Genomic DNA, 23,304 nt, shown 5'->3' on the forward strand with positions numbered 1-23,304 from the left:
ATGCCACCCTATTTACAATGAAGATCTGTCTGTTGGGACCACTCAGCATGCTTGGAATGCCATGATTGTATAAGTCTTAATTGCATTACAATGGATGGAAGATGGACAACAATGTGTGCTCTCTGCGTGACCCACAGTGCCATAAATGGTTGCTTATTTACACACTATATAAAGTACATTCATGTGCCCCACTTTTTTTTTCTTTTATAAAAGGCAATTTTTCACATGAATTCACAAGCTATCTAAAACGTGATGCTATATTACTCTGCTGCTGTCTCCATAGATGGTTACTGCTCACCAGAATGGGATGGAATTGTGTGTTGGCCCGAAGGGGCTTCAGGAAAGCTTGTGTCCACCTCATGTCCGGATTACATCTACGACTTCAACCACAGAGGTAAATGTGACCCTGCAAGCCATTTGCAGCCTCGAGTTGATTTTGCTCAACATGCCTCAGATATTTTCAAAAAATATATAATGTAGGCCACTATTGTTCACATTGAAAAGCTTTCATATTAATGACAGTTGGCCCCAACTGTTTTCCAAGCTGACCGGAGCGCGGGGGGGAGAGAAAATCTTAACACACCCCCACCGCACTGGACAATACTTCGATAAAATCCTTTGCTGACTTTGATTGCAAGGGAGGGGGGGGGGGGGGTGCTCAAATGATCAAATTAGACTCATCAAGGCTATGGTTGCACACAGCTTTAGTCAGAAGACCTTGTTTACACCCACCTTTGTGTTTTGTCGTGTTGATTACAGTAATACAGAAGATATTTCCCACAACAGTGTAAAAAAAACAAAAAAAGGTTAATTAAGGTTTTTGTGCATGCTCTACAGGACGAACATACCGCAGATGCAGCAGTAATGGGACGTGGGAGATCTCCGCGGCCAATAACAAGACGTGGGCCAATTACAGCGAATGTGCAAAATTCCTCTATCATTACAACCAGAACCAGGAGAAGGTAAGGCTTGCACTGGACCGTGCCCTTTGACAATTTTTCTGGGCCGGGCTTTCGGGAATCCCTACATATACTCAATATAGTGCCCTATATCGTGGGTTTGCCATTTTATAGTGCTGTTCCAATGTGTAGGACAAGTTCTGCCACGTATTGATGCCCCACCTCTGCACCTGCTTAGTTTTGGCCGCCGTCCTGCCATGAACATTTTGTCAAGCAGTACAAAGCGATGTGCTGCTGAATAGATTGTTGTTGTATCTTTATTTTTTTAAATAAAAAAACAAACAAACAAAAAACGAACAGTCACTATTCTTAAACATCATTGTTCAAAATGCACTTCCAATGAAGTGGCATAACCGGGTGCCTTATTTATGTTCTGCGGGGTTGTCGGTGTCTGCCAAATGTAACGATTAAGATGACCTGTAATCTAACTGAGATACTTTAAAAATCAAGTAATAGTAAAGTAACTAAGTCACACTTTCAAGCAAGTCATCAGTCACCAATAAAGTACAGTGTTACCTCTACATACAAAATTAATTGGTTCTGGAAGAAATTTCTTCGTAAGAAAATTTTGTAAGAAGAGATGCGCTTTTCATCTAAATGCCCTCGTCCGTTCCAAGCCCCCCAAAATTCAGACATAAATGTTTTATGAGGCATAAAAATGTATCAAAATATGAAACAAATACATGTTACAATTACATTATTGCACAATAAATGAGAGTTGTGCACAATGTAAAAAACAGAATAAAGAATAAAAACGACGCTCATTTAACTTTTAACTGTGTCCATCTTTTCTTTGCCCTCTTTAGTTCATGTTCTCTCTCAGAAGTAGTTTTTGCCTGGCATTTGTGAAGAACTGATCCAAGGATGTTTGCTTTGGTCGGCTTTTAACAATCCTTCGAAAATTTCCAACTCAAACATCAGCATAAAACTCATTTTCAGGGTGATTCACATTTACGTAAAACTTATCGGAACACCTCATGGCCTAAGGGGCGAATGACGAGGATGCTGCATAGACACACATCTATCCATCCACACCAATGCCAATGGGATGCCAGGATGATCGGAAATAGCCAATGGCAGAGCAGCTATAAGTAGGTTGTGTTCAGGAAAACAGGAGCTGCGAGTTGCAGGCCATACTGTATTTTTACCTTTCGTATCTTGAAATTTCTTTCTGAACAAGAGGCAATATTTTCCTGTTGAGGCGTTTCGTAACTTGAAACTTTCGTATGAAGAGACATTAGTAAATAGAGGTACCACTGTAAGTTAGTTGTTCAAAGTAACTGTGGCAGCAAGGATGAGAACAGAGCTGTCAGTCAAGAGAGCTACAGTTCCATAAACATGTAATGAGCCGTGTGTCCATTTCCTGAATGGTTGCTGACATGGCGTGATTATGAGGAAAATCACGACTCTGATGCCAATTAGTGGCATGTTGCAAACGCTAGTCAAGAGACACAATGGTCATGGCTAAAATGAGGAGACCTGAGTGCTCAGTGTTTGATGTGGTTGATGTTTGTCTAACCGTCCGCAGCAGGGTGCCTCTTGAGGTGCAGTTAGTGCAGTATATTTGGCGTTCAACCCCTTTTTATTTGGGGGTTTCTTTCATCCCAGCGATGTAGCGCCATTCAGGCAACTCATTGAGATTAGACGTGGATAATGAGATTTACAACACCGACTCGCGGTCGACGTTCCGTTTCATGTTGCTCCTGCTTGTGTGACAGGCTTCAATTTGGACTTTCAGGTCATGCTTATCCAAAAGCCTTTTTATGAACCGTTTTTTTGTCTACTTCCGTTCCAATGTTAGATCTGCAAAGGCAGTGAAGGGTCTCATCTCACAAATTCATTTTGCTTGCCAAGCTTCAAACAGATATGATTGATTATGGAAGCTTGAGAATGTAACTCAATCTGTCAGCAAAGTTGGACAAGATAGAGGTAGCAGGGGACTGGCTTGGTGTTTTGTTTCTTTTTTTCATATTCTTCTTCCTTGTAAATGACCACGAGATCAGAGTGAAAATATCACTGGTGTTATCAGAAGCAGAAAACTTTCAATTTTCTCCTGACAGGCAGAGCGGCTCCTCGTTGATTGATGAGAATGTTATTCTTGTGTTAATGTTCAACTGTTATCAGCGCCAGTGTTGTTGGTCATTTACCAGTCACTCAGCTCCAGGTACACGAACCTTGCCCCATATTCCGAAAACATGCTTTTTGGGTTAATTGAAGACCCTCATTGCCCATGAATGAAAATAGCTATTTGACTTCAAGTGCCCCATGATTGGCTGGCGACCAGTACCGGATGCTCCCCAACTCTCGTCCAAACTCAGCTCGGACCAGCTCCAGCGCAACCGTGACTGTAATGAGGACGGAAGTGTTAAATAAAATGAATGGATGTTCAAATGTTTTCTTAGATGTTTTTCTCTGATAAATCTGTTTCTCTTTAAACTCCACAACGAACGTCAACTCTCCAGATGCAAAGTCTTTGAATCCAACACACTCCACATTATTATCCAAGGTTGTCCTTGAACTTGATATTCTTTTTCTTGGAGCAAGAGAAGGAGGAGGTGTTTGGTCAGCCTTTGACACGGTCGAGTTGAGCGATGAAGAATTTGGTGTTTTATGACATATGCCATAAAACTTTAAAGCTGCAATTAAATTGCCTGCCTGACTCCTTCTGCATGGCAAAAACTCAAATCTCTTTAAAGTCAACCATCTGTCTAGTACACTGGTTGCAGATCCAAGAGTTTTGCAAGACACGTGGTCAGTCAGACAATTATTTACCTTGACTTGCCAGCACAAACACGCGATACAAGCACTATATGGTAGCAAGTGACTGAAGTCACTTCACAACAAGCAGCAGATAACATTAGCAAATTCTGCATTTTTCCAAAAAAACAGTTTCTGTGCTCTTTTTAGCCATTCCCAGCCAAAAGTACCTTTGCCATTCTCAGCCAAAAGTACCTTTGCCATTCTCAGCCAAAAGTACCAAACAAAGTATCAAACAAAGACCCATTGTTTTTAAAAAAAATGATTGCCATTCCTATCTTAACACTAGCATACAACTGAAAACACCATAGGCGTACGGGTTAACCATTAGCATCTGTGTAATGCTGCTGTTACACAAAAAGTGTATCATGCAGACAGTAAAACAATACTCTACTCACAAGCATACACATTATCTTTATCCTCTGCAAAGAGCAACTATTATTACCGCTGTGCGAAGAAGCTGAAGGAGGGACTTATTCTCGAGAACACAGGGTTTTTCTTGGCTCAAATTGAGGCAGAGGTGGTACCACCCTGACCATGAATGTATTCTGTAAATAAAACAGACTCACTTTCTTTTTCAGGAAACATAATTAAAGTTAAGGGCTCCATTAAGGATATGCCTATCATCAATTTAAAGCTTTCATTTATTCATCCATTGTATAGAAAAGTGATGGGCTCATAGTGTGGTGCCGGCCACTTTTGTTTGAGATACTCATATATATATATATATATATATATATTTCTTCAACTATCCAAACTTTGTTATTTTACTTTTTGTAACTTTTTTAGATGAGTGTTTTTAGGTACTACCATCTTTAATATACTTCTCCTTCTCTTCTGCTCCTTTGTGAATATTTTTTTTAATGTGATTTGTATCAAGCCTGTAGTTCAGGCATGTCCAGCTTTGGGCCTGGAGGACCTCTGTCCTGCCTGTTTTCCAACTGTCCCGGGTGCACCACACCACATTCAAATTATTATCTCATCAGCAAGCTCTTAAGCAGTATTAGAAGAATCCCAATTACACCCGTGCAGTGTAGTTGAATGATGGCTGTCTCACTAGGGAGGCAGGAGTTGCCAGGAGTTGCCTTCTGTGCTTTTTTCATAAATAACAGTGCATGCCTTTCTCAGTATGCCTGAGCCAGGTTAATTGATTTAGCCACTGTTTGTGTGTTTTTGAGAAGATATAGAAAGAGAAATTAAAAAATAATATTTCAATCATGTACACATTGGATTTGCATTGGTATGCTCCTAATTGGAAATGGATTTATGGAGCCATATCTCACCAACTCGTCCTGTCATGCATTCTGACCCTCGCTATCACCAGTGTTTCAGACCAAATGTCTCTCGGTGCCCGCCCACTTATGCCCCCCGCCGGATTTCTAAAAGTAAAGTTTTTATCATTATTATTTTCTTTTATCATAGACGCTATTTTTGTGTTGTGAAATACAAATGTTGAGTTGCTTATCACTAAGACATTGAAATATAAAGAAACATGGATGCCATTTTTTTTTTGTTTGATTGGTGACCAGCCTTATCTGCAACAGCCACACACAGCGTTACTGAAAATAAGGTTCAATAAGCAGGCGTATATGCGATAAATACGTCAATGTTTGCATATGAGAGTCCTGCACATTTTTCAAAGAGTGGCATTGAGTCATGTGGCAAGACATGGCATGTGTTTTGTATTTTATGGACTTTTCTCGCCAAGAGACATAAGCTTTGTCGTGAGTACCTCAGTGAAGATTCCTCTTACTTAGGTGATCATTCCAATATTTTCAGAGGTTGATGTGAGCATAAGTAAAGATGTCAACATACATTTTGGGGACCATCGATTGCAGGTTTGGCACATTTGGCGACGTATAGATTCCTACATTATGGGTTTAGACCAAGGGTGTCCAACCCTCCAGGCCCGGAGTTGGAGACGCCTGGTTTAGACAATCACGATGCGTCCTTCCAAGGCAAGTGAGGAGGGACATATTACATTAGTGTCGGCAACTCAAGAGCCATTTGAACCGTTGAAGACAAGATTCCATGGAAGCCATAAACTCCTTGGAAACGGATAAACTGAATATAAATATTATTTTCCGTTTTCTTGTCAATTCTGTAGCAGACAATTGTTGAACCACGTCGTATAGTCAGCCCATCCACCACATTGTATGTGGCATTAACATTAGCCATAAATTCGGCAAATAACTGAAAAACTGAGCTGGGATAATATCAGACAATCAAAAGCAATACGTCCGAATTAATCCAGTGAGTTTTTGCATGATGAAACATTTTCAAGGAGGAAGCATCTTCACAATTGGCCTCACTTTGCTGCTGCGTCAACGTACTCAAGAAGGTGTCTTTGTACATGCAATGAAAATGAAGTCTCTGATAATACTTACCTGTGGTTGTCGCAAAAGGCGCCATTCAAAATGGGATCCGCAGTGCTACGCGAATATATGGAGCAAAGTAAGTGCTGTCTGCAGGTTATTAACTGGCCTGCCCATGCATTTCATGTGCCCCCTTTATGGCTGGACTCTGGTGACTCTGGCTCTGCTGTTAGCCTCTCTCCCATGGCGTCATGCACGGATGCTTTTTTTTTTTTTTCTGGCTGGGGTGGGGGTGGACTAGTGAAATGCAATGACGGAAGCACTTTAAAAGCACAAGGGCGGACGGGGACAGTGGTTGATTATTATATGAATAAGGACGGAGGGATGATGGCCAAAGGGTATCCAGGTCACGGACGGGAGGGAAGACAGACCAGCAAAATAGGGTAAAGTGCCCATCTCTGCTTGGATGGAAAAAAAAAAGCAATATTGACCTGTTTGTACCATTTGCCAGGGAAAGTCAAAAGACATCGATAGCACCAACTAGCAGGAAAAAAACACGATTTGATCTGTTTCTTCTTCGGTAGTTGCTTCAGGTCTTTCCAGTGCACTGCTGTTGATATAGCGCGGACATCGATGTTTGGCTGTGGGCGGCACAAAATTAGCTGGAAGCACCTGCCACTCAATTTTAAACGCAGGAAAAACCCTGGTACAGTATATTGGTATGTCTATCTTACTTTACCGAAGGTAGCCAAAACAGAATGGAGCAGCAATTGCAGGAGATCGCGTGGAAACAATGGTTTAATTATATCGTCTTTAATTTAATAATTTTTTAAATCAATGTTTTACAATTCATTTACATTTCAATGTGGAAAGATGATTTGTATTACGAGAACTTGCAGTGGATTAAACTATTTCCTCAAGGCACCACTGGACATGGACACACGTGCCATCATGAAGGTCTCTGGCCTGTGCATAATTCAGCCCAATCACATCATTCCTGTTTGAATACTTCCACAAATGTCATCGACATCGTCCGTGTGTGAGAATCCACCGTGAAGTTCAGTGTTAAATGAACAATCACCGTAACCTATTTTGAACTCATCTTCAAGCCAGATGTGACCGAAAGACACTCATTTGTGTTTGCATTGGTGTTAACTGCGGTCTCATGCGATGTTGCTATTGTTCTAACCAATGGAATTCTTCCAACAGGATGTCTTTCACCGTCTGTACCTCATCTACACCGTGGGCTACTCCGTCTCGCTGGGATCGCTCATAGTGGCTGTGCTCATCTTGGGATATTTCCGGTGGGTCCCTGCTGTCTGTCGCTGTCTCTTTCATCAGCTTCATCCCTTGGAGACTTTTTTTTTTGTGAGACAGTGGAAGCAATTAGAGGTGAAGCAAAAACAAGAAGTCCGAATGTCACAACACGGGGTGATGTGATGAGTTTTTATTAATAGAATACTGCAGGACAATTTACATGACAGCTTGATCATAAAATCTGATATTTTCCACATTATGTACACTGGTACCTCTACTTACGAACGTCTCTTCATCCGAAATTTTCAAGTTACGAAACGCCTCAACGGGAAAATATTGCCTCTTGTTACGAAAGAAATTTCAAGATATGAAAAATAAAAATACAGTATGGGCTGTTAGTCATATCTCTGAGTTTCCTGAACGCAACATAATTATAGCTGCTCTGTCATTGGCTATTGTCGAGCACCCTCCTGGCATTCCATTGGCTAAGAGGGACATCTACTGGATGTGTCTATTTGTGAAGATAGATAAATAGATAGATATGTTTCTATGCAGTGTCCTCGTCATTCGCCCCTCGGGCCATGAGGCGCTCCGAGAGTTTTACATCAATGTGAATAACCCAGAAAAAGTGTTCACCGGTCGGGCGATCACTCACTATGCTGTTTGCCTTGGACAATCTCGTAGGATTGTTAAAATCCGACAAAACCAAACGTCGTTGGATCAGTTCTTTACAAGGCTCCAGGCAAAAACCACTTAAGAGAGAGAACATGAACGAAAGAGGGCGTAGTTAAAAGTTAAATGAGTGTTGTTTTAATTTTTTATTCTTTGTTTTGTACATTATGAACAACTCTCATTTATTGTGCAATCATCTAATTGTAACATGTAGTTGTTACATACAGTATTTTGATGCATTTTTATGTTAGAAATCATTTTTGTCTGAATTTTGGGGGACTTGGAACAGATTCGGCCATTGACATGGAAAATGCGTCTCCACTTACAAAATGTTCTCGTTAAGAAATTTCTTCCAGAACCAATTGACTTCATAAGTAGAGGTAGCACTGTACAAGCAGAGGTGGCAAAAGACCATCACGGCTTACCCGTTTTCTGGGTTTGGCCATGTGACGTTCGCATGCTGACCCCTTCGCCACTGTGAAGTCATTTTCAGTCCATGACAATACAAGGCAAGATGTCCTCTGAGATGGATAAAAGCAAGCGAATCTTTCTACTGAAATCATATTCCAGAAATACTATATTAACCAGAATACCTTGTTTGGACTAAGAACAGAAGTAAAGAACTTTTTGACTTGACTTCCCCCATTAAGTAAAAGTATAGATACAGTACGTGTACAAAGTATACTCTTAAGGTCCAGACTGAAATGAATTGAAATTACATGGAAGCATGTGAGGTGGCACGGTGGTCGAGTGGTTAGCGCGTCGACCTGACAGTGCAGAGGTATGGGGTTCGATTCCAGCTCCAGCCTTCCTGTGTGGAGTTTGCAGTGTTCTCAAAGTGCAGGGTTTGCTCTGGGTGCTCCGGTTTCCTCCCACATTCCAAAAACATGCATGGTAGGCTGACTGAACACTCAAGATTGTCCCTCGGTGTGATTGTGAGCACGGATGGTTGTTCGTCTCTGTGTGCCCTGCGATTGGCTGGCAACCGGTTCAGGGTGTACCCCGCCTTCTGCCCAAAGACAGCTGGGATCGGCTCCAGCACGCCCGGCGACCCCTTTGAGGATGAAGTGGATCAGAGAATGGATGGATGGATGGATGGAAGCATGTGGTTCATTAAACAATTATTTTGAGGCCATGGAGAGGGATGTGTTCTTATTCTTCTGAATCTGTTGCCAGCGTCATTAAAGCTCCTCGGTTCACATTCCTCTATGTCACAGCTGGTGTTTATTTTTCTTTTTACAAAAAAAATGTCACAAAATCAATTTTCCTGGAAAGTGTTGTGCCACAAACCGCAACACATCAAAAATTATTGCTCAATGAAAAAAAAAAGAATGCATTACTAAAATGTACAAAAAGGACAAAGAGGGGAATCAGGGTTAAGGATTTTTGTGTTCATTTAAAGACAAGAAAACATTTTCAATGAGCTTGGCTTCAATTGTTTGACTCCGTACATTTCCGTCACCTGTGCACTTGGCGTAGCATTGCCATTCACACTTCAAGACCAAGTATTTTCACGTGGAATTCTTAATGAATCCATCAAATGTAGTCGGGGAGACCTGGAGTAAAAACACATTTTCTTTACTACAGCTTCAGAGTAAAATAAACGCACAGATGATGACGATAAGGAGCACTTGCATGGTCTCATTCAGCCTACTGATGTTTTTCATGGCCTGTCCGCGCAGTTTTTGGGGTGAGGTGGGCAACAGGAAGTGTCAGGAATCGACACTCTATTTACTAATGTTTCCACACAAGCCGTCAGAAGGCTTCAGAATCGCTCCCCACTGGCACAAGGAAATATGTTCGGGGCCAAATGAGTTTAATAAGTTATCCCAAGGGCCCTTCTGACATTCTGGCTACGCTGTTCCAAAAGCAGTCCAGCCACGTCTCACCTCAAACACGTCAGCTCGGAGACACCGGCGCTCCCCGAATGTTTTCCCAAGCAGGAACAGGAGTTATTTCATATTAATGTGTGGGTTTCTCACCAGGGAAATGTGGGATAGATTAGTTGTCGTCCACTGCTTCCGATCAATAGGAAGCTTTGTCAAATCTTTAGCGCATTAAAGGTCAACTGTGAAGCAATTTTAAAACGTCCCAAATGAAATGTTTTTTATGTCAAAAGTGGAGTAATTAAACAAAATACATTAAATAAAGCATGGACAAAACCAAAAAAAATTAAACTTCTTAAATTTGACAAAGTAATAGTTTTCCCGAAGTAATATCCTGACGAGCGACAAACCCGGAAGTGTAAGATAACAATAGACTGGCTCTCTGTGGAAAGTGTACAGTCAGTCAGAAATCACTTTGAAAAGTGACATTTTAAATTTATCCAGGTGTTTGAAGAGTTGGAGGAAGAGCAGGGTTTTAGCAAGATGTATATTGAACCATACATGTACGAGCGAGATGCTCATGATGTGGAAAATGTTGTGCCGGACATGGAGTGGAGATGAGACCCATCCGGATTGGAAGAACGGTAAACTAGATAGGCTGTGGTTATGAGCCTAATGTTATTGTTTGCAATTCGATGATGTGCAGTGCTGTAATTTATACATGGGATTACGTACTTGGTCCATGCATTCCCGCTAGCACTGAGAGCACACGTGATAGTGGGTTGATGTCCTACATTGTCATTGCTACGGTAGTTCTGTTGCGTTGTTGGCTAATCCGCACATTATATCGGCGGTATTGTTAGTTGCAAACCATAACAGAAGATTCCATCCCTGTACTCGTATAGTTTGAGATTACATCCATGTACATGCATAATACTTGGAATCAAATGTTTTCATAAACAACAGCCAGAGTTTTTAATTTTGCCAATCCCGAAAGCAGAGGTCTTCGAAATGCATGTCAGAGCTGCAGGTGTAAAATGTTAAAGAAAACAACAGAAAAACTAAAAATTTGCTCAAAATTTGGTTGACCAAGTTGACTTCACTCTTGATCTTTAAATGGGCAAGGAATATTTTATTGTATTGGGATTAGCAATACAGTATTGACACTGGTTGGCACGGAGTTCGACTTGTTAGCATGTCCGCCTCACGGTTCGGGGTTTGCATGTTCTACCCATGCCTGCGTGGATTTTCTCCGCGCGCTCCGGCTTCCTCCCACATTGCAAAAACATGTGTGGTGGCACTCTATATTGTCCCTTGATGCTATTGTGTGCGCAAATGGTTGTTCGTCTGTGTGGCCTCCGATGGCCCAAAGACAGCTGGGATAGGCTCCAGCATGCCCGCGACCCTCAAGAGGATGAGTGGATCAAATAAGGGATATGTGAATGGATATTGACACTGTGGTTTATCTGGGCGCATAGTTACAATGATGCACAACCTCTCCACTACTGGCAATGTGTTTGTGGGCAAATTCAATTAATCTTACTTACAATTGTGTTGTTATTGCCCCGAAATGTAACATCTCGTTTGATTTCAATCAAACCCCTAAGAAATCAAGACTTGATGAAACTCAAAAAGCCTATTTAACCCTGGAGAACCCAAGAACCGTTTTCTTGTTTGGAAAATGATGAATTATACATTAAAGGACTGCTATATGTTCACTGAACACCAAAATATATGTTTTTTGAAATATTCAATGCTTTAATCCTAATTTAGGATTAGGGCCAAATCTGACCCTTTGGGATTTAAGGGTAGCATTTGAGTAGCAGAATTTATAGGGGCCAAATTTGACCCTGTGGGTTCTCCAGGGTTAAATATATTTTCAAGTCAAAATTGAACTGGTCTTATATTTACGCTTGCGTCATATTCTCGTGAGGGCAGCACCCCTGCGTTTCCAGGTAATCATGTTCGAACTCAGAATAGCACTGAGATTAGCCAACATTCCCTGAAAGGAATTCTTCAGTAAAACCTCATGTGTAATGTCTGACCATTGGATAGCAGATGTACGGTATATACTGTATATATATTTTTAATCAACCCTGGTTTGAAGCCTCATTGTCAGGAATTTGCTCGAGTCAGTTTATCACTAAGAACGATCACCCCCTAACAGCCACCATTTTGTGTGTTGTCAGACGTCTGCACTGCACCAGAAACTACATCCACATGCATCTCTTCGTGTCCTACATGCTGCGAGCTGTGAGCATCTTCGTCAAGGACGTGGTGCTCTACTCAGGATCTGCCCTGGAAGATGTGCAACGCGTCACGGTGGAGGAACTCAAGTCGATCACAGAGGCTCCCCCATCCAACAAAGCACATTTTGTAAGTGCAAAGCAAATACGGTCTCGTCAGAATTATTGGGGGAAAAAATGCTTCAGTAACTATAAATGTCCCGGTTCTTTGACCTTATCGTGCCCAAGACTGCTGACCCAATTTGAACTCTATTGCTAAGCAAAGCAGCAGCAGCACCTACAAAGGCATGAAAATTGGCTTCCCCTATATGGCAGAAGGGCTCAAAGGGCTTACATGTTTTTGTTGTTGTTTTGAGTCGCTATTCATCAGCACTGTACAGTACACGTGTTTCAAGAGAGCTGCGAAGCATTGAGCCTCTGTAGGAGGAAGTGGTGTGGGTCACTTTTTGCAATGTCCCACCTTGGCTTTTCCAGGGTCGGAGCAAATAAATAGTGATTTTCATTTATTTATTTATTTTTGGGCCGAATGCCAAGCATTTACTCGAGGCTGGCACTGCTTGACTCCCCCACCCCTCCACCCCACTCCTCTTGCCCTCATCTCCCCTCCTCCCTCCTGTCCAAAGCTACACTTTAAACTGTGTGCTTTTCATGCATGCGTGAATATGCAAGCTAATAATCTGCCTAATGCCTTCAGTAGATTTGCTCCTTCACAAAAAAGGTATTCAGCCTGAAACTAGTATGAGTGTCTTTAAACCCTCGTTATTTTTCGTACATCAAAAAGAATATGTTGTGTCAGAGTGACTCGAGAACCTTACAGTAGAGTTGAAACCAAGATAAGGAATAGAAGTCGTGATAGCTTTGAATGTAAGAATAACAGTCGTTTGAGCATTAATATGACAATGCTCAAGCAATATACTCTCCGACAATACAACAATAGCTGTTGCTTTCTTTGTCATTTGTAGAAGTTAAATTCATCAGTTATGATTCTACGCACATTTCTTCTCAAAGCTTAGAGTGAACCCTTGCATGTTCTCAGTTGGGTATTTGCAAATTTCAACTGGTCGCAGAGTTTTGGAGGAGCCGATCCTCCACTATTTGCTGAAAAACTTCCTCGATTGCCTTTTACAAGCATAGGCCAAAGCTTGACAAAGACACATCTTGTGCCATCTTGGAGTCAACGAAGTTGAACTGAGCATCTGGAGCTTCATTTAGACGGAAGTAGTGATTGGCTGCAACCTTGTGGCATCTATAGCCAACCATAAACAGTGTTAAAGTCCATTCAATAAAGTGGAAAATGACATTCTACAGATTCACTGTGTGAAATATATTGTGATTCCCCCCCCCCCGACCCTCCCCCCCCATACAGTTTCAATAATTATAGCTAACAGCGAATGAAAACCCCAAATACACCATGTGCAGAAATTACATTAGCCCATAAGATGATTTTTACTACAGACATCGGAGAGCAATTGCCATTGTGAAATTAGTGTCTCATGTTGTGGTATCTTAAGTAGAGAAGAACGCACAGAATTAATTGTGTTCTTCAGATTGGAATCAGGCCTCTACCAAATGTGGATGAAAATATGAAGTGTCTTACACCTCAGTGCCAGCTTGACGTCGTCGACATACACCGATTGGGGAAGAAATAAATCAAATGTCGGCATGAAATAAATTGGCATTGAACACTTGCAATGTAAATGTAATGGGGTTTTCATATTCATGTGTACACAGGTATCCCCAGTACAGTTTTTCCACACATGACATAATCAATACGATAGCCTGTAACATGACGCCAGACAAAAAAAAAAAAAAGAGCCATCAGTAATCAGTGCCGAGTGGCCTCTAACAACACGCCGTGGTGACAACAAGCTGCGAGGGGAAGGTCAACTGGAGCAGAATCAATGGCTGACCAAGTCAGCTCTCTCTCCTAAGGCCTTCGCTCATTCTGTCGTTACTACTGCGCATCATGTGAAGTCATTGGATCACACTTTTCAAATCATGTCCGAGCAGACACAATGGCATTTGTGATCTCGCTGTTCGGCTATGTGGTTGAATCTAGGTGCGTTTCTGCACTCTCGCAAAGACTAGGATACATGCTAGTCTTAGGCCATCTGCAAATTTGAGCCACAATCATGAACATTGTATTATTCCTCTCAAAGATTCATCTTATTATTCTCTCTGTAAAGTTGGATTGTCAGATTGTGTGCTGTCCATTTGTGTCCCCATGCATGTTTTCCTATGTCAGGTTATCTGCCCTCATTTAAGCAGGTTCAGGTCACACCTTTGCACAAAAACACCTTCGCTGAAGTCACTGGAAAAGATCAGGGTATCTATGGCCCGATCGTGTTACCTGGCTCTTTCGGTAATGCGAAAGAAAAGGTCCTATTTCAACCGGGCCTTGGTATCTTCAGGGAATGACGGCTTTAATCCTATCCAGCCTCACCACCTCAACGGCTTACCTGTTGTGAGTGCAAGGACGTTTGTTTGACTGATGGTCAGTATGTTACTTCGTAGCGTACTTCCTGCTTCGTGGAGTATGCCACAAGACCTTTCAATATGACCTTTTAATGTAGTCTACTGTGAACTGCTGAAGCAGGTCAAGAAAGAGAAAGAACAAACACAAGGGCCATCAGTCAGAAGGAGTCATCTTGCATCATGTTAACGCAAGGCCTAACACAGCAGCCCAAACGGCGCAGACCATCAACGAGCTGGACATGGAACTACTGCCTCATCCCCCTTCCAGCCAGAACTTGCCCCCTTCAGACTTTCACCTGTTCGGTCCCTTAAAAGCGCTCACGATAGGCAGCAAGTTTGAAAGTGATGATGAAGTCAAAAGTGTTGTGAGCAAGTGGCTGAGACATCAGTCCAAAGATTTTTACGTTGAGGGAATATGGAAGCTTGTGCACAGATGGGAAAAGTGTGTGACAGTGCTGGGAGAGACTACATTGAAAAATTAAAAAAAAAAGTAAGCTGCGATTTGTATTAGAAGTTCTTTTACTGAAAAATGCAGCTTATTTATTGAATGACCCTCTTATATGTGTGTAGTATGTATACTGAATACGGTTTATCCATATTGACTGTACATATGTACAGTATATTTGTGTATATGTTTATCTACATCTACATACATTCAAGTTTACTCACCCTTGATTTAGTCGCACGTTCGTGTTAAAAGGGACTGATGCCATCTGCTTGGATTCCTGCTTCTCTATGTGCAGATTGGCTGCAAGGCGGCCGTGACCCTCTTCATGTACTTCCTGGCAACCAATTACTTCTGGATCCTGGTGGAGGGTCTGTACCTCCACAGTCTTATCTTCATGACCTTCTTCTCGGACCGGAAATATCTTTGGGGCTTCACGATGATTGGATGGGGTGAGTTGAAGTGATTAACCAAAGTGTCATGATTCGATTTGGGAATGTCGCAGAAAGTAATTTGGGCTGCCTTCGATACGGGCTTCACAGCACCTGCATTGTACACACTGTGCATAGTACTGGCATAAGCACAGCGCATACAATGTGGATGCCGCGTTCGCCCATCTTCGTCGAGGACGAACAAATGGTCGGGTCTCCAGATGGAGGGCTTGTCATTCCTAATTTGAATATTTGATTTTGCAGGTGTGCCAGCCATGTTTGTGAGCATTTGGGCGACGGTGAGGGCCACATTTGCGGACACAGAGTGAGTGCAGATTGCTTTTTCGGATTACATTATTTATGTAGCTACTTTGACCGACGAGGGCCGGCGTTCAGTTTGTCAGAGCTGCCTTCACCTCACTGAAATGAAAAAAATGGAACAGTTAAATGTGAGCCTCGAAATACGCACAAATTGGTTTCGGAACAATTTTTGGGGGAAAATATTGCCTGGGTTCACAAACTATCTGACGGGCATGAGATCGATGTGACAACAAACAATTTGGATTAAATATGGTCAGATGAGGCGGTCCGGTGATCAAGTGGTTAGCGCATCCGCCTCACAGTGCAGAGGTCGTGGGTTCAATCCCAACTCCCGGTTTCCTCCCACATTCCAAAAACATGCGTGACAGGTTAATGGAACACTCTAAATTGTCCCTAAGTGTGAGTGTGACTGTGGTTGGTTGTTCATCTCTGTGTGCCCTGCGATTGGTTAGCAACCAGTTCCGTCTCCCGCCGACTGTCCGAAGACAGCTGGGATAGGCTGCAGCACCCCCCGCGACCCTTGTGAGGATTAAGCGGTTCAGAAAATGGATGGATGGATCGATGTTAAAATGACTTTAGTGCCCGTTTTCTTTTCTCAAGACAGAATCTCTTTCATATTCCGAACCCTCTCACCATTACCCCGAACCTAACCCTAATCCAAATCCAAACCCTAACCTGAAACAAAACCCAAACTTGAACTCTTCCACAAATGCTAACCCAAATGCTAACCCTAGCCCTTACCTTTACTGTAACCCCCCAAACCCTAAACCTAACCCCTAGCTTTGTTTTTTTGGGGGGTTTTTTTCTCATGATAACCCTTACGAAAAGCTAGTAGTACTTTGTACTTGAGTTTAAGTATATAAAATGTCCTTTTCATACTGAATTGGAACACATGAGGTTTATAAAGTATACTATCTCAGCTCAACACAACGCAGCTCTGTTTATAGAGCCCTTTTAAAACAACCGCCGCTGACAAGTAAACTGAAATGAACTTGTTTAATGGTGTGTTTTCAGAGATGGAGAAGATCCACTTGGAGGCAGTGGAATGTCACTTGTCTTGGATCACTGTGTTTAGCGAAGACTAATCCCAGTTTTGTTGTTTATCTTGCGGCAGGTGCTGGGACTTAAGTGCGGGCAATTTGAAATGGATTTATCAAGTGCCTATACTTGCGGCTGTCGTGGTGAGTTTACACTTTCTACTGGATGTGGCCTCCCCCCCAACCTGCTGTGAAGAAAATGATGGCACCGGCTCCTGGGGAATCAGAGCCGTCATTACAGCCCTCTCGTTATGTGTTTACCTTCTTTGGCAGGTCAATTTTGTCTTATTTTTAAACATCATCAGAGTCCTAGCAACCAAACTGCGGGAGACCAATGCTGGAAGATGTGACACGAGGCAGCAGTACAGGTACGTGATGATTTTGTCTATTTTTAAACCTCCCGGATAAGTAGCTGCACTAGATTGCAGCCCTGCTCGGATATCTTTGAACAATTTGTGACATGTATAGCATTCTTTAAGGAAAATTTAAGTGATCAGCAAGGTTATCACAGTTCACGAAAAATAGCAAAATCAATTTTGCTTACAATTTCGATCCATTTTCTGATCCTCACAAGGGTAGCGGGGCATGCTGGAGCAAAATAAAAAAATAAAAAATTTTAAAAAAGAGAAAATTTACAAAATACCTGTCCCCCCCCCCCCAAAAAAAAAAACAAATGTCAGGGCAAAAAACCCAACAGACTCCCTTTCATGGAGTGTGATGACAGTGTGAAGACATGTTTTACACTTTCATAAACTTTTGACTCCATATACTTGTTGGCCGTCAAACACAATCATTTGACTTCATACAATCAGAGCAGAGGACTGTATTATATTAATTCTATTCATATTGATCACGATAAAGTGCTCAAATACCATCCATTTCTCGAGATGTCTATTTTTACTTTTTTAATTAGCAAAAGTCCATAGCTGTGGTATTTTAAAGAAAGATTTCGAGACAACTGATTTCACCTCTGACAAAGTGAAAAGCAGATTGCGTCTGAACAACAACAGTAGCTCATGCTGAATATGAAGAGGATTAAAATGGAATTGTAATGTGTGGAAAATGGGAGATATTGTAGCTTAAAGAAGAAGAAGAAGAAGAAATAAAAAAAGGGAACGACCTGACGTTCTCATTAAACTGTAGTCGGAAATTGTATTTTAAAAAATCACTTCAAAACATTGACTTGGACTACTTTTCATTTCCATCCGTCCATCCATCCATCCATTTTCCGATCCGCTTATCCTCACAAGGGTTGTGGGGGGTGCTGGAGCCTATCCAAGCCGTCTTCGGGCAGTAGGCAGGGGATACCCTGAACTGGTTGCCAGCCAATCGCAGGGCACACAGAGACGAACGACCATCCGCGCTCATAATCACACCTAGTGACAATTTCAAATGTTCAATCAGCCTGCCAGGCATGTTTTTGGAATGTGGGAGGAAACCGGAGTACCTCGAGAGTCTAGAACCTGGATGCAATCCTCTATAAACGAGTAAAAACAAAATGGCGATGTTATTTGCAATGCTTCATTGTTCTCGTTTTCCGACATTTGTTGTATCATTGCAGAAAGCTGCTGAAGTCCACGCTGGTGCTGATGCCGCTGTTTGGCGTTCACTACATCATATTCAACGCCATGCCTTATACGGAAGTGTCGGGCATCCCCTGGCAGATCCAGATGCACTATGAGATGCTCTTCAACTCCTTCCAGGTACAATGCTCTCCACAAACGCTTTTTTACCAAGGCGCAACCACTAAATGAAGCGCCGTGTAGCCAAAGCAAATGTGGTGATGACAGAGCTCTTCTATATTCTTTCTGTTGCAGGGCTTCCTTGTCGCAATCATATACTGCTTTTGCAATGGGGAGGTGAGTCCTCCATTCAAGCGTGAGAATATCGCCATGCCAAATCACCCTGAATGCCTCCAAATGCACCACATTGTGTTCAAAGGTGCAAGCGGAGATCAAGAAATCGTGGAGCCGTCGGACCCTGGCACTGGATTTCAAGCGAAAGGCGCGCAGCGGCAGCAACACGTACAGCTACGGCCCGATGGTGTCGCACACCAGCGTCACCAATGTGACCGCCCGGGCGCCGCACGGCCTCCACCTCACCACCCGGCTGGGACCGACGCCGGTCAACGGGCACCGCAACCTGCCGGGCTACATCAAGAACGGCTCCGTATCCGAGTGCTCTGCACCGTCGTCGGGCCAGGAGATCCACGCCGAACCCGAGGAGCTCTGCGCCGCGCCGGCGCAGCAGCCACCGCCGCCGCAGCCGTGCGAGGAGGCCGAGGAAGAGAAGCCCTCGCCCGTGCTGGTGGTGGAGGAAGAGCGGGAGACGGTCATGTGACCCGCTCCGTAAAAAGGGGCGCCCCCAAATTTTTTGGCCGAGACACTTTGAGCTGCCACTCTGAATGTGCAACAGTCTTAAAACAGGCTGTCTTTTAAAATGGATTTTATTTCTTTGCATCCACTGCTATCTTTTCATGGTTTTTTTTCTTTTTACATTATATGCTTTTTTTTTTTGTTTGGGTTTTTTTTTTTGGTCACATACATCAGACTGAAGTTGCCAGGAAAAAGCCTTAATCAATCTCACGGCCAGGTTTGGAGATGGAGAAAGAAGTTGCGTTGAAAAAAAAATCTGTGTTAACGGGAAGGCACTCAGGTAATTCATGTACACTTTTGATTTTTCAACTTTTTTTTTTAGGCATTTAACAACTCTTTCTACAAAATGAACAGTTTCCCACATTTCACGCAGTTTAAATGAATGTGTCCAGTGTTTGTGGATGTTTTGTTTGTATTTGGCATCACTGGAGACTGCGTTGTTCATATGTGTTGCAAATAGACATTTCGATCAAGCTGATCCTGTGCTATATATGCTGCTTTCATGATGTACATACAAGTCAAAATGTTTACAAATGCCATTCAAATTGTGAGCTAATGTCGTTATTGCAAAGAAGTGGTTTGTGTGCGTGTGTGTGTGTATGTGTGTGTATGTGTGTATATATAGTTTCTGTTGTAGTTTGTAATATTTGACGTATGTGCAGTATATAGTACAAACCTAAACGGCAGCATTTTTAAATTCCACAATTCATACTTAAACCAGGGTGATATCTTTTTTTAGAGGTCTATTTTTATTTTTTTTTACATTACGTTGTTCTGGTGGTTAGCAAGTCTGCCTCACAGTATTGTCTTAGAACTCCAGCCTTCCTGCGTGGAGTTTGCAGCTTCTTTCCAACACACATGTTAGCTTGAGTGAGGACTCGAAATTGTCCATAGATAAAAATTCTTGTATGGTTATATCACTGGTGTCCAACTCACGGCCCGGGTGCCAGATCTGGCCCACCACATCATCTTACGTGGCCCGTGAAAGCAAATCAAACATGTCAACTTCCATGATTCTTGCTAAAATCTGGACCAAAATTTCAACTTCTCACTTCTAATAAGAGAGGTATTATAAGCATTTTCTTGTCACCAAACCACTCATTGCCTAACTGATACAGTAGTCGAATAAACTGTTCTTCCTGACTTCCTTATATAGTTTCAGTGATACCGGCCCTCCAAGGGAAATGGAAACTTTAATGTGGACCATGACAAAAAAGAGTTTGACACCCCTGATCTATATGTGTACCCCACCTCTCAATGCAAGTCATTTGCAATAAGCTCCAGCTCACCCATGACCTCATGTGGACCAGCACTGCCGAAAATGGATCGGTGGGTTTACAGTCACCAAAACATTTTGTTTTTAACAGCAAAACGAGCTCACAACAGAAGCGAACGCTCCGTCTTGCCTGGCAGTTTTCGTCCTCACAGTTTTTGTACAGTCCGGACGACGCTTGAGCTTTTTGCCTCATTAGAAAAGCAGTTCTGAGCAGCATGTCTTTACCTTCAGGGGAGTTAAAATAAGATGCGAATGCAACGTGAGTAGCAGTGAACATCAGGAGGGGAACATTAAGTTGCTCTCCACAGAATTTAGTGGCATTTGGTGCATTCATTAAAAAAAAAAAAAAGGAATGGGCTGCAATTACAATGGAACTTCTAACTTGGAGCACAAACCAAAAGATGACCACCCATTTGATCATGTTTGATCATTTGCTTTAAACTTCACAAAGTCCAAAGATATCAAACCAATAACTTTCGAGCCACATTTTCACCTAAAGTTTTGGCTGCACACTGAAATGTACCAGGAGGTGTGTTCCACACTTAAGGCGTATATTTTAGGAAAAGTTCAACTTGATTTATACAACGGTGTTTGGCATTTCCCATCCATTTTTTCCCCCTCATATTTTGGTTGAATTCAGAAACGAGGCATATTTTTCACGTGTTGGTTGAATAACAAAATGTAGGACTTAAATAAATTTTGGTTGGGCTTCAAATTGTAAAACCTCAGTCAGGGTGTAATGTTTGTGAAAATGTTGGTTGCACACTGAAATGTTCCAATTTGAAAGAGTGTCTTTCACTGTGATTTTTTTTTTTTTTGGTAACTCCAGAGAGACACTCAATTGTAGTGGCTTATTTTGCAGTAAAGTTTGGTTGAACTCAAGAGACTAAGCTCATGAAAAAACTCGTTGTACACCATGTATGACTTGAGGGGTGTATTTTATGTCACATATTTGGATTGAACTCTGTAATGTCTCAAACAACTTTCAGGACGTAGGACTTTAAACGTTTCGCTGTTATTTATAACTGATATGATTTGGTATTAAATGGCTCGAAAGAAATCATTTTCATGGAGATGAAAAGTGGCCAGCCCAGTGATCCAGTGGCTAGCGCGTTGACCTCACAGTGCAGAGGTGCCGGATTAATTCCAGCTCTGGCCTCCCCGTGTGGAGTTTGCATGTTCTCCCCGTGCCTGTGTGGGTTTTCTCCGGGTACTCCACTTTCCTCCCACATTCCAAAAAAATGCATGGCAGGCTGATTGAACAGTCTAAATTGTCCCGCGGTGTGAATGTGAACACGGATAGTTGTTCGCCTGTGTTGTGCCCTGCGATTGGGAGGCAACCGGTTCAGGGTGTCCCCCGCTTAATGCCCGAAGACGGCTCGGATGGAAATGAAAAGTAGTCCAAGTCAATGTTTTGAAGTGATTTTTTTTAAATACAATTTCCGACTACAGTTTTATGAGAACATCAGGTCGTTCCCTTTTTTTTCTTCTTCTTTAAGCTAAAATGTCTTCCATTTTCCACACATTACAAAGCCATCTTAATCCTCTTCATATTCAGCATGAGCTACTGTTGTTGTTCAGACGCAATCTGCTTTTCACTTTGTCAGCGGTGAAATCAATTGTCTAGAAATCTTTCTTTAAAATACCACAGCTATGGACTTTTGCTAATTAAAAAATAAAAATAGACATCTAGAGAATAGGATGGTATTTGAGCACTTTAATATTAATAGAAATAAAATAATACAGTCCTCTGCTCTGATTGTATAATGTCAAATGCATGTGTTTGGCAGCCAACAAGTATATGGAGTCAAAAGGTTATGGAAGTGTAAAACATGTCTTGTTGTCATTTTGGAGCCTGTTGCCATGGAGATGAGAGGCCCAGTGTATATACTGTACATGTGTGTCTTAAATGTGGCTTGTGATTAAGACAATAAAAGGAATTGGTGTACTGTTTCTTGAGACTGGATTTATTTGACAAACAAAAACAACAACAAAAAGCGCTACCTGACAGTGGCAGCAAATGTCCAGCCACCATCACACTCCATGAAAGGGAGTCTGTTGGGTTTTTTGCCCTGACATTTGTTGTTTTTTTTTGGGGGGGGGGGGGGGGCAGACAGGTATTTTGTCAAATTTGTTTTATTTTTTTTTTTTAATGGGGTGGGGGTAACTTTGGGTCCTAATAAAGTAAGTGAAGTGAAAAATTTGAACAAGTTGAAATGAGAGAAAATGTCAGAGTTATACCTGGACAAGTGTAAACAAAAGAACCTTGAAGATTGTTGGTGCAGCCGACGGGAGCTGATTTCCCAGAGCGAACGACGGCAGTTGCTGCGCAATCACACTCGAAGTTCCTCGTGCTCCTCGTCTGACTTTTATTGTTTACATATGCAAAATACAAGAAAAACACTGCCCCGATATTTGCGTATCACGCCCCCAGTCCGGCCCCTCGATCGGAGATGTGATTAACTTTTGTCAAGCTTTGAACCACAGTCACTTTAACACCTTTATAGCTGGTCTCCAAGGAATAACCAAGTCACAGACTTCGTGGATGACAAATGTTCGCCTGGGCCGCGACCAGTTCCCAGACCGTCTTTTGATGTTCTCAAACACTTCACACCTCACAAGCTGAGTCTAGCCTCCTTCTATGTGTTCGCACTCTTGTAAAACGATCAACTGTGGATTTCAAAAGGCCCTCCGCCCGACACCCTTGCGCAAAGACAATTGGGGGCGCTAAATACACAACCCGTCGTGACAGACCCAAATTAAATGGAACTTTAAACATGATATCATTCTGTTCCTCAAACAGAAAATCATCAGCAAGGTGGGTACATATACTTGGCACTGCAGTGCAAGCATAATAGGCTACTACACTGTTCGAAAATAAAGGTCCTGTTGAGGTCCATTTTTTTCTCCAA

The 23,304-nt window shown here is 42.2% G+C and overlaps 1 protein-coding gene across 1 annotated transcript; it reads left to right on the forward strand.

Annotated features, from left to right (window-relative positions):
• The first annotated feature begins 252 nt into the window (after positions 1-252).
• pth1r (parathyroid hormone 1 receptor) lies at positions 253-22,345 on the forward strand. Its single transcript, XM_086129461.1, has 11 exons — positions 253-394; positions 838-962; positions 7,241-7,335; positions 11,976-12,162; positions 15,251-15,404; positions 15,648-15,708; positions 16,819-16,885; positions 17,015-17,109; positions 18,303-18,444; positions 18,559-18,600; positions 18,683-22,345. The coding sequence occupies exons 1-11, from the start codon at positions 253-255 to the stop codon at positions 19,079-19,081; spliced, it is 1,509 nt and encodes a 502-aa protein (XP_085985587.1). The 3' UTR covers positions 19,082-22,345.
• Positions 22,346-23,304: the final 959 nt, after the last annotated feature.

This window comes from Hippocampus guttulatus, chromosome 14, assembly GCF_054856545.1.
Source record: "Hippocampus guttulatus isolate MCC_2025c chromosome 14, RoL_Hgut_1.0, whole genome shotgun sequence".
In the NCBI taxonomy this organism is placed as follows: domain Eukaryota; kingdom Metazoa; phylum Chordata; class Actinopteri; order Syngnathiformes; family Syngnathidae; genus Hippocampus; species Hippocampus guttulatus.

What these genes read in the sequence shown, in the direction of transcription:
- pth1r (XM_086129461.1), top strand. Translation starts at nt 253, where the DNA reads ATGCTATATTACTCTGCTGCTGTCTCCATAGATGGTTACTGCTCACCA. An exon ending in CTTCACGATGATTGGATGGG is followed by an intron (nt 15,405 to 15,647) that starts GTGAGTTGAAGT and finishes TTGATTTTGCAG; the next exon opens with GTGTGCCAGCCATGTTTGTG. An exon ending in GCCACATTTGCGGACACAGA is followed by an intron (nt 15,709 to 16,818) that starts GTGAGTGCAGAT and finishes ATCTTGCGGCAG; the next exon opens with GTGCTGGGACTTAAGTGCGG.